The following is an 11,958-nucleotide window of genomic DNA, read 5'->3' on the forward strand; positions in this document are numbered from 1 at the left end:
CAATGCACATTTGTCCAATCGCAAACGAGTTTTAATCACGTATCCGACCACACCAAATTATTCGTCTCGATGAGACGATTCCAATATGAGGTGTTTTTGAGTTATTGAGTTTTGAATTTAATTGTTGAGTTTGGTTATTGAGTTTTGATTATTGGTAAAAGTTGTTAAGTTTGGTTATGAAAATGGTGGAATTTGGTTATTTACTAAAAGACTTGTAACTTTGGTTATTACAATGTGAAGTATTTTTTGAGCATTGTTATTAAATTTACTTATTCACATCCATTTGCTTGTTACAATGCGGATGCTCTTACACATGTTGACATACCTTACACTGTTGTCCGGCATAGCACTTTTAACTTGAGAGACTGGGCCTTCACTTTCGATAGTTTTCCAATCTCTTCGGCATGGTCAAAATTTCGTTCGATCGATAGCTCTCGATGTCGCTCAATAGATTGCTCTGTTAATTGGTAGTATTTACTATTTACTTAGCAGCCAAGTTAGCTTTATTTTCTGTTCTTCTACGAATTGGACAACCATAAACTACGAACGGATCAAGCCAGGAGCTGAAACACCACTGTGTTGACTTGGCATGACTTAATTTTAAGGACGGCGGGTATTATTGTTGCTGACGTTCACTGATTTTATGTACTAATTTTTAATTAAATTTTTAGTGATACTCACTGCGTCTCCATTTGTTTGTCTAATTTTTGTGATCTTTTGTTTGTACAATATAGTCTATATCTTACTAAATACTGTATATTGTTTTGTACTACCTCCGTCCCAAAATATTTTTTCAGTCTGCAAAACAATAACTAAGAAATAATACAATTTGTTTAAGAAAATTTTTAAAAACAATTCGACAAATTACTAGATATGAATGAGTTCTTTTAATTTTATGAAAAATTATTTGAATCCTTTTTGTAAAAGTGTGTTATTTTTAAATTCTCATTTTACAGACTAGGTAAACATTTTAGAATAGAGAAAATATATAGTTTTATATAGTGGAACTTATTGGGGAAAATGACGGCCAAGAAAGTGTTTTGATACAGTAATTAATACCCGCCAATGATATTTTCAGCATTAACAAATGTTCTTAGCTTGTCCTTAGCAGATATTAATTATCAAAACACGTTCTGAAAATGTCAAAATGTATGGCCAAAATGAGAGAAGGATTGGGTTGGGTTTGTTTGTTGGTTGGGCCGCCATGGATCGATAGTTCTTCGAAGGAAGGTAGTTGTGTAACTGTAGAAATGAGTTTAATTGGGGTCAAGAGTTTGAAAGGGGTTTGGTTTAAGGGTGTGCTAATGTATTGATTGAAGTGAGGAAGAATTAAGAAAGTTGTTTGTTCTGAACTAAACAACTAGTACTACTGGTTAGTGGCGTTTATGCAAGTGATTAACTTATGCAGAATAATTTTTTGGTTCAAACTTGTTCAATTTTTTTATTGGTATTTGTTAGTTTTACGTCAAACTTTTATGTGCTATGAGTGAGTAAGGATGAGAGAAATCGGAGAAGTAAAAGATTATGAGTTTTACAGAAGTATTTTGGAAAATATCGAAAGAATAAAGCTCAAACAAATCAGTTTTTGGACATTTTCTTGAATATTCCTCAAAAAAACTTGTTTACAAGTCTAACTTTTTATTTAAAGTACTCTTATGCGTGTCATTACTTTTTTTATTTTTTCTGCATTACTATACAAATTAATTGAGATATTAAATTTGGTGCGAATAAATCAAAAAATAATACACAAAAGTGTTTTACTGTTTATTTCAATGACAGGGTGTTTGGTTAGTGCATTTTTGCATTTTCGGATTTTCATTTTTGCATTTTGAGTGTTTGGGAGCTCATTTTCGGAAAACACATTCACTAATTTTGCTTAAAGAGGCAAGAACCAGAATGAAGGCAAAAGGTCCTTTTCGAGGTTTTGGCTTTTCCCATTTTATGTTGAATTACCAAAATACCCTAACTATTTTTAGCTATTTACCAGTTTTGTCCTCCCATTATTTCTGCCACATGCTGCACGGAATTGGAAGGGAATTTTAGAAATAGAATTTTACACCACAGAGAGAGGGAGACGGAGAGAGATTTACCCATTAACAAAGACTGCTGATTTTGCTACTCCCTTTTTTGTTAATAGTACTTTTCTGCACCAAAAATACATTTGCAGGGGATGCCATTAACAAAAAATGAAGTGACAAAATCATTTCCCTTAACAAATAGCATTTGAGGAGGAAGTATAACAAAATGTTTACCTGGACAGATATTTTATCATGGTGGGGTATGCAATGGGTACCCACATCAACTTTTGCAGGCTTGCTTCACTGGTGGAAGGCTGAAATTGTTAAGTCAAAACACAAAATTATTTCGGAATCCATTCCATTTGCAGTGATTTGGACAGTATGGAATATTAGAAATGATCGAGCTAGTTTTCGAAAACAAGATGGTGGATTGGATGGAAACTACTGACCTTATTAAAGCAAGGTTGGCCTTTTGGGTGGCATCAAACAAGGAAGGGTCTGTATACACGATGAACGATATCATGTTCAGGCTTCACTCTATCATGAAATCTGGATAACTCTATTGGATGAAATTTGAGTTGCGGTTGGCTTTGATGCTTGGTGACTTCTGGCGATCTATCTGTAATTTCATGGCGGGAACAATTTCTTTGATTGCTAAGCTGTTGGATCTTTCAAGTTGACCCCTTATCAACTTGCGGGCTGAGATGTAGATGATTGTTGCGGGGCAAGGTGCCCACATTGTTGGGATATTGTCTTTGCGTTGTGATGTTTTCTCTTGACCTTTTATCTGTACTATCCTTTTCTCTTTTATTTATAAAATTCTTCTTCGCTGTTAAAAAAAAAAAAAACAAAGTGTTTACATACTAAGGAATTAATTATTCTATGCAGTTAATTATTCGACGAGGAGAGAGAAAATAGAAATGAGGACTGGTCCGAAAAGAAAAAAAAAGAAAATTAAATGAGTTGGATGGGTGGGTGGACCCCACACCAACTTTAAGGGTCAAAATTTTCCATTATATACACATGAAAGTAAAGCATGAATCTTTACCGGCGAGTAGCAACTACTCTAACTTATCGGTTGGTTCCACGACCCACAAGTACTAAACGTAGGACTTATTCTATTTTATTCGAGTGGAAGGGTCTCCACCTTTTTTCCCCCGAGTTAAAGGGCAGTCCGTGTCTCACAAGGGGATCTCCATTTTAGTTAAAATGTAGATTTTTTTATTTCTCTTATTTTTCAATCGAATTTTGATGATTCAAGCTATTTAATATGATCAGAACGTGATTTTAACAGTACTCATGAGAAATCGGCAAAAAAAATGACCGGAAATGGCATAATTTGAGCAATTTTTATTTGAACCGTTCAATAAAAAATGGTTCGAACTGTTCGGATGAAATCCTTACTGGTCATTGTTTTGGCTGATTTCTTTTTAGTATCTTTAAAATCACGTTCTGAATATATTGAGCGGCTCGAATCATTGAAATTCGAAACGGTCTACGAAATGTCGCGTAGGAGAAACTCAGAAAATCAAGGATACCAACGTTAGTTTGGATAAGTGAATGTAAATGTGACATTGTCAGCTGTTTCATCAATTATGCATGTACTTTGTGGAAATCGTTAATTTTATGATCTATTGTTTGTAAGTTAAAGGTTAGTGGGTATGGATTATTTTTATTGAGCTTTTGTAGCTCATGTTGTTACCTTTAGTGACCCTGACATATTATATTGGTGGCGAAGCTGGTATAATGTGTCAGACCTTATAGTTAAATATGGTGAACTCTACACCTTGAAGGCTTTCGGAGTTGAAGAACTGGTTAACATGGAGGAGCAGACGGAGCTGTAGATTAGGAACCCTAGTTTCCCTCCATTTTGTAATGAAAGTACTCTTATGGAGGTTGTGATGTAATAAAAAGCCAGACTCCACTTTTGAGTTCCAATAAAATTGTCTTTTTAACGTACCCAAAATTCGAGGCATTACAAAAGTACTCCTATACGTGTCATTAATTTTTTAATTTTTTCTACATTACTATACAAATTAATTGAGATATTAAATTTGGTGCAAATAAATTAAAAAATAATACGTAAAAGTGTTTTACTGTTTATTTCAATGACGGGGTGGTTGGTTGGACTGGGGGAAGCTGTTGTGCAGCTTCGTGCTGCACAGCGTGCTGCGCACCCGCCGGCGAGGCTTTGCCGGCATTGGTCCAGTGATCAGAGACGTTCACCGCGTAGAGCTCGTCGAGTTCTACGTGCGGGCAAAAATCAACTCGATCAAATATCGATAAGTGCCTCATTCGAACACATATAACTGGAAAAAAATGGATTCAGTGGTTTTGATCCAATGTTTTGTATCCATTAGGATTTATTTTTTTTCAAGTTATATATATTCCGGTAAGGCACTTAGCAATATTTGATCGAGCTGATTTTTGGCACACACGTAAAACTCGACAAGTTCTACGCAGTGAACGTCTCCGATCGCCGGACCGATGCCGGCAAGACCTCGCTGGCAGGTGCGCAACACAAAGCTGCACAGCAGCTTCCCCCAGTCCGTGCTTGGTTAGTGCATTTTTGCATTTTTAGATTTTCATTTTTGCATTTTGAGTGTTTGGGAGCTCATTTTCGGAAAACACATTCACTAATTTTGCTTAAAGGGGCAAGAACCCAGAATGAAGGCAGAAGGTCCATTTCGAGGTTTTGGCTTTTAACATTTTATGTCAAATTACCAAAATACCCTAACTATTTTTAGCTATTTACCAGTTTTGTCCTCCCATTATTACTGCCACATGCTGCACGGAATTGGAAGGGAATTTTAGAAATAGAACTTCTCCATTTGCGCAGGCTCTAAAATTGTCCTTACACCTCACATATGAAAATTCAAAAGAAATGCTATAAAAGAAAAAATAAATATTCATATATATTTTAACACAATAATAAAGGCCAAGGACAACTTGGTAAAAACTCAAACCATAATTTATTTTCATCATTTATCTTCCAAACACTATTATTGTTCCAAAATACATTGTAGACATATCTTCCAAACACTCTTACCATACTTAAAAACATATTTTGATCATAATCCAAAAACCTAAAAATGCAAAAAATTAAAAATGAAAAGTCAAAAAGTAAACTTTTAAACACCCCTCGGAATAAATACTCAAGAACAATGCGAGAAGTGCACTATATCACCCCAGTTCCGATCCAAAGCCATCCGAGATTACATCACCGATGAAAAGCTTCCCCAATTCTACACACAGTAACTTGGCCAACCAATTATTCTGCTGTGGTTGTTGGACGGGCGGGTATTCATAATCCAGCGGTGGCGGAGCTGGCGCGCTGGCCATTCTCGGCCCCCACTTGTAAGAGAAATTCAGCTCGCCTTCGTTGCGCTTTCCCGATGGCCTTCGAACCTGATAGTAATATTCTTAGAAAATTAGTAAAACACAAACAAGAATTATCTGAATAACGAGACCTCACATTTTCAACCGGAAAACAATGAAGAATGTGCGAGTGTATATATATACTATAAACAATTCGGCCATTTTGCTTCATATCATTGCAAAATTCAACAAAATCACCCAGACTTATAATAAGTCACTGTCACTCTTGTGGATCTAAAAAGCATCGATCTCTTTGAGTCAGGCCCCGTTCCCGAAATATCATTACAAGGATTTTAATGATTTTACAAGGATTTTGATAAGAACAAAAATGATTTTACAAGGATTTTGAAAAGAACAAAAATGATTTTACAAGGATTTTAATGATTTTATAAGGATTTTGACAAGAACAAAAATGATTTTACAAGGATTTTGACAAGAACAAAAATGAGTTTACAAGGATTTTAATGATTTTACAAGGATTTTGACGAGAACAAAAATGATTTTACAAGGATTTTAATGATTTTACAAGGATTTTGACAAGAACAAAAATGAAAACAAGAATATTGTTAGAAAATTAGTAAAACATAAACAAGAATTAACTGAATGACGAGACCTCACAATTTCTACCGGAAAACAATGAACAACAAGGTGAAGACACCTGAAAATAATAATACGCCACCTGATAAGTATCGGATTGCAATAATTCGCCATCGTCAGTCGGCCCAATGAGTTCCGACAGCGGCACGTGCACCTCACCGATGTCCTTATCACCGAGGGTCCGCTCGCAACGTATCCTGAACGTGACGCCGAGGCGGTTGCTCTGGGCGGCGGACTCCTCGACCGCGAACGTCAAGGGGAAGTTCCAGGTGGGGCTGGCGTTTCCGCTCCTGTCCACCGCGGTCCTCTGCTGCTGGTTCGCCCTCGGGTCACCGGAGATCGAAACGATGGCGTACGCGTGCGTCTTGCTGATTAGGTTGACGTTCTTGAGGTCTTTTGCGGATATCACGTTGATCTCCAAACGCCTGTACGCCATGTTAATATGAATTTAGCATACCAAATTTGAAGAGAGAGAGAGAGAGAGTGTCTGAGAGATGTGTGTGTACTCTTTGTGGGTGGGGAAAGTATATATAAGGCAATACACCCACCGCATCTCTTTCACCGAACCACTCACCGTACCACCCACTGTCTACCACGTAGCAGTGGGGCCATTGTGGAAAAAAAAAACAATTCAAATTACAATCAACTTTTGTCAAACTTATTAGATAAGAAATTTTAGGCCACCACATAACTGCATCCATCCACACAACCGCATGCATGTGCCTTTCAAAGAAAAAACACAACTGCATGCATCTTAAAAAGTACGCTATAGTTCAATCGGCCACCCCACAACTGCATGCATCTTAAAAAGTTCGTTTTTATGTTTTTAGTCTTCCACCTTCTGGACGTGGTAGACGACCTTGATTGTTTCATTTCATACAAATTTGATTGTTCAAACTTTTGTGGAATTTCAATCGGATAGTGATTTTCACGCTCTCATTTTTTATAATCACACTCTTTCTTTGTTTTGTCTTTTTGTGATGTGAATTTACAATGTCGCTCTTCCAAGTGTGAAATAGTATACAAATAAAAGGTTAAGTTTGTAAATTCATATCACAAGAACACAAAAAAGGAGTGTAAAAAAAAGAAGAAGCGTGACAGTCAATTACCATTTGAACATACATGTTCTGATTTGGTTGTACTTATGATCTGTTTTTTGGGGCCAATTAAAATACAGAATTAGAAGTGGTCATCCTACATTACTACGTACTGACCGGATAGACGATGACCTGATGCAAAACGAAAATAGAATCAAATTAAGTAAAAGGGGAATGGAGACAATGGAGAAATTATTCATTGCCCTTGGGGTAACACGTCAGCTCTTGCTTCCACCAATCAAAATTTACCTTTTGCTATTCCCCTCTGACACCCATCCCCGACCCCACAGCACTTTTTCCAAACTTTTCCCCGGCTCTCCCCAGACCCTAAGACCCTAAAACGTTGCCGTTTTATTTTTTTAAAAAAAATTCAAAACTATCAATTTGCAATCCTATGAAACAGAAACGTAATTATGAGAGCTTTAGAGCCAAAATTTAACTATGTCCCTTTAGAATAATATGATCAGAATAAAAATATCCGCACACCCGTTCAAACGGATTAAAAATTGAAGCACTTAATTTTTAATCATATTTTTTAATATATAAACGGTTTCAAATAAGTCGAGTCACCCAAAAAAAAATTTGAATAAGGACAAAAAAAAAAAATCACTTGACTTATTTAGCAGAATAACCTACTCAAGTTCTCTGAATCAAAAGAAAAAGGCTTTCCGCTATCCACTAAAATAATAAGATCTTCACACCCGTTTAAATGGATTAAAAATTGAAACACTTAATTTTTTAACCATATTTTTGAATAAATAAACAGTCTCAAAAAATTAAATGCTCAAATTTTTACTCCATTTGAATCAGTGCGAAGATCTTGTAAATATAATCAAAATAAAACGGAGTGAAAATTTAAATACTTACCGTTTATATATTAATTTGAGACCGTTTATATATTAAAAAATATGGTTAAAAAATTAAGTGCTTCAATTTTTAATCCGTTTAAACGGGTGTGCGGATATTTTTATTCTGATCATATTATTCTAAAGGGACATAGTTAAATTTTGGCTCTAAAGCTCTCATAATTACGTTTCTGTTCCATAGGATTGCAAATAGATGGTTTTGAATTTTTTTTTTAAAAATAAAACGGCAACGTTTTAGGGTCTGGGGAGAGCCGGGGGAAAAGTTTGGAAAAAGTGCTGTAGGGTCGGGGATGGGTGTCAGAGGGGGAATAGCAAAAGGTAAATTTTGATTGGTGGAAGCAAGAGCTGACGTGTTGCCCCAAGGGCAATGAATAATTTCTCGAGACAATGAGAATGACAATGACTTGATGCCAAACTAAAGTAGAATCAAATCAAATTAAAAAATTCAAACGATTGGCCAAAGGTGTGAACATGAAATAATTTTGTGTTGTTTCATTCATCTTCACCATCGCTAACATAATTGACAATCAGGACCATCGCTAACATAATTGACAATCAGGAGAAAGAGAGATAAAAACAGATTTCTAGTAGCTATATCACATATCATCTCTGCTTGCCACTTAGATTGTTGAGAGCACCATATACATAATTTTCATTATTTTTAAATCTACACTGTTGTCGATGCATATTGTCTTTGCACATCAAAACCGTCACTTTTCTAAAATACTATCATCAAACCGTCACTTTACTTTATTTTTTGGTTGTAAACCCATTCGAACAATTAACAGTGAAAAAGTCTCTTTTTTTAATTTAGAGTTTCCGTGTTAGCTTGCTCCTATCTCGATTAATTTTTGGAGATCAATTTCATCGTCCATTATATCGTAAGCCAATTAGAATTGAAGAAATGCCCGTATGGATAGTTTCAGACTTTGACCATTGTGCCAACCTGTTAGGCCAAGAAATGAGAAGCTATTTTGTAATTAACAACTCATTTCAGAATTCTTTCCTTTAGTTAAGTTTAAGTTAAGAATTTTAACCGATGTAAATGTGATGCATGTGCAAGTCGAGTTTTTTCAAAATTGGATCATACAAAGCGAGAGCCGAGAAGCTAATTTGCATATTTTGACAAAATTTGACTTACACACGCATTGCGTGGCATGTGCCCGAGCCTCTAGTTACTATTAATTGTTAGAAATGGGGTACCAAATTAAAACTCACTTGTTTTGATGCAGTTGTGCGGGCATTTTTGGGTACGTACATGGACTTTATCAAAAGTAGAATTTTACACCACAGAGAGAGGGAGACGCAGAGAGATTTACCCATTAACAAAAGTTGCTGATTTTGCTATTCTTTTTTTTGTTAATGGCACTCCTCTGCAAAATAGAGTAACAAAATCATTTCCCTTAACAAATAGCATTTGAGGAGGAAGTATAACAAAGTGTTTACATACTAAGGAATTAATTATTCTATGCGGCCTTGAATTATATACGGGAGACGCTACATTACATACTCAGAAAAAACACTCCCTTAAAGTTGGTGTGGGGCCCGCCGCCCACCCACCCAACTCATTTATTAATTTTCATTTTTTTTCCCTTCTCGAGTCAACCGTAATTTCTATTTTCTCTCTCCACTCCTCTTCGTGCAAAGACCGTGAGTTTTAAGGGTTGCTTTCATTTTGGAGCCCGCCAAAACTGAAATCTCTGCAAAATGCAACACCAATTCTCTGCAATCTCTAAGTAGTTCCGTCAAAATCACTCCGGCAACAATTACGTTCTGAACACATTGAGCGGCTCGGATCATTAAAATTTGATCAGAAAAAGGGGGTTCGCATTTTAACTAAAATAAAGACCCCCTCATGCAGGAACGGATTCAGAAATGTCATTTAGTGGGGCACCTTGTTAATCATAGTGGCGAAATTTTATTTTTCTAGTTAACCACAATAAGATCGTTACATAATTAAAGCATGCAATACAAACCACAAAAATATATAACACATACTTTCACTTAAATTATGTAAAAATAAGCACAAATCTCAGACAAAATTTGAGAGTATGTTTTACATGAACATCCACAAGTTTTCGAATGATCGATATAGTTTTATTGATGATATTATTTTAAAATATTGCTCTTAGATGGTTAAAAATAAGTACAATTAAGAAAGAATCGATCCAAGTAGACAAATAGTTCGAAAATCAACAAGTATAAATGCACCATATGATGAAATTGAAACATAAAACTAGTTTTATATGTATATTTTTAAGATATGTGCACTTGTTTATGTGTAATAGAACACTTAATTTCATAATTATGCAAATATACGAAAATATAACAAAATTATTTTAGTTTCGAGCGGGAGCACGTGCCCCCACGTTCCCTCCCTTTCCCTGCCCTCATGGGAGACAGACAAAAATTAAAGGGATTAAGAGCAAAGTTAATCCTTATATATTTTTTTTTAAAATGCAAACATTTTGAAAACAAGCCTAATAATCTCAATATGTAGTTTTTTTTGTGTTAGAAGCTCTACCTAATCAACTTTTGCATTTTTTTTCTTTATTTTTTTCGATATGATTTAAAAAAATAGCAATGTTTGTTTTTTGTTTTTTTTGATTTGGTAAATAAAATAGCAGTTAACTAATCAACTTTTGCGTTTTTTCTTTCTTTTTGATATGATTAAAAAATTAGCAATTCTTTTCTTTTCTTTTGGTTTTGTAAATAAAAAACACTTAGACCACACGAAAAAAAAACGAAGTTTTGTTTTGTTTTTTTTTTTGATTGATGTGGTTGTAAAGAGTAGTTGGTGTTAGACGATTGGACTAGGGGCAATTTGGACAATTGAACCATTAATCTTTGTCAAACGGTATTCAAAACAAACATAGGACATATGGGATTAACCTTGTCCGTTGTTGAATCTCATGCTTGGATCTCATTTAGGCAACCAATGATCGAGAGCCTTTCATGCCGAGATGAGATCTGAGCCATTGGATACACGATCCGACGACTCGAAGGTATGCAACATGGTGCTGCGTCCACCACTACATAACACCACCCCCCCCCCCCCCCCCCCCCCCCATTGCCCATTTCAACTTAAAACGACAGTTTTTCCTCGCTCATACCCTCTCCTTCTGGACTCTCTAGGGTAGGGTAGAAACTTAATTATGAGAATTTTAGAGACAAAATTAATTCTGAATCTTTAGGATCAGAAATAATATCTTCGTACTGGTTCAAACGGATTGGTAATTGAAGTACTTAATTTTTTTTACCATATTTTTCAATATATAAACAGTCCAAAAAATTTAAGTCATCCAATTTTTAATCCATTTGAACCGGTACGAAGATCTGATCACTTTATTTTAAAGGGCCATAATTTACTTTTGTCTCCAAAACCCTCAAAATTAAGTTTTTGTTCTTTAATGGATTAAAAATTGAAACACGTACTGAATTTTTTTGGACAATTTATATATTAAAAAACATGAAAGTGACTACAAAATATGGAAAAATCCTTCCGAAATATCAGGGTCGTTTCTTTGAGGGGGTGACTATTCGCAACCCTTTATTTACTCCATTAGCCCACTTCTTTTATTTACTCCATATATCCAATTAATTTTCCTTTATTTACTTCATATAACCCATTAAGTTCCCCAAATCTTCTTATTATACCCCTCTCCTACCGAAACACCAGATTTTCGGCGTTTCAAGTCCGAAAAAATGTAATGTTTTTGACATTTGAATACCGTAATATTTAAATAATTTCGACAGTTAGTTACAGAATTGTTTATATAACGACCCGGATTTTTGCCATAATTTTTTTTTATAAAGAAATTATTTTTAATCAAATAGTTTATAGTAATCGACTAGTTATTTAAAAAGTATTATTAATAATAAAACTAATTATTTTTCTTACTAGATTTATACAAATATAATTATCTTAATTATCCTAGTTTATTTTTTTTCAATTTACTTGCACACTCCTTCCGTCTCTTCCTTTCCTACTCAGTTTCTACT

At 35.0% G+C, this 11,958-nt stretch overlaps 1 protein-coding gene across 1 annotated transcript; it reads right to left on the bottom strand.

Annotated features, from left to right (window-relative positions):
* Positions 1 to 5,201: 5,201 nt before the first annotated feature.
* LOC131316163 (protein SRC2-like) lies at positions 5,202 to 6,429 on the bottom strand. The gene is made up of 2 exons (XM_058345440.1): positions 6,010 to 6,429; positions 5,202 to 5,426 (listed from the first exon to the last, which is right to left on the bottom strand). The coding sequence occupies exons 1-2, from the start codon at positions 6,427 to 6,429 to the stop codon at positions 5,202 to 5,204; spliced, it is 645 nt and encodes a 214-aa protein (XP_058201423.1).
* Positions 6,430 to 11,958: the final 5,529 nt, after the last annotated feature.

This window comes from Rhododendron vialii, chromosome 2a (assembly GCF_030253575.1).
Source record: "Rhododendron vialii isolate Sample 1 chromosome 2a, ASM3025357v1".
NCBI classification, from domain to species: domain Eukaryota; kingdom Viridiplantae; phylum Streptophyta; class Magnoliopsida; order Ericales; family Ericaceae; genus Rhododendron; species Rhododendron vialii.

What these genes read in the sequence shown, in the direction of transcription:
- LOC131316163 (XM_058345440.1), bottom strand. Translation starts at nt 6,429, where the DNA reads ATGGCGTACAGGCGTTTGGAGATCAACGTGATATCCGCAAAAGACCTC. An exon ending in TTTCCGGTAGAAATTGTGAG is followed by an intron (nt 5,427 to 6,009) that starts GTCTCGTCATTC and finishes TATTACTATCAG; the next exon opens with GTTCGAAGGCCATCGGGAAA.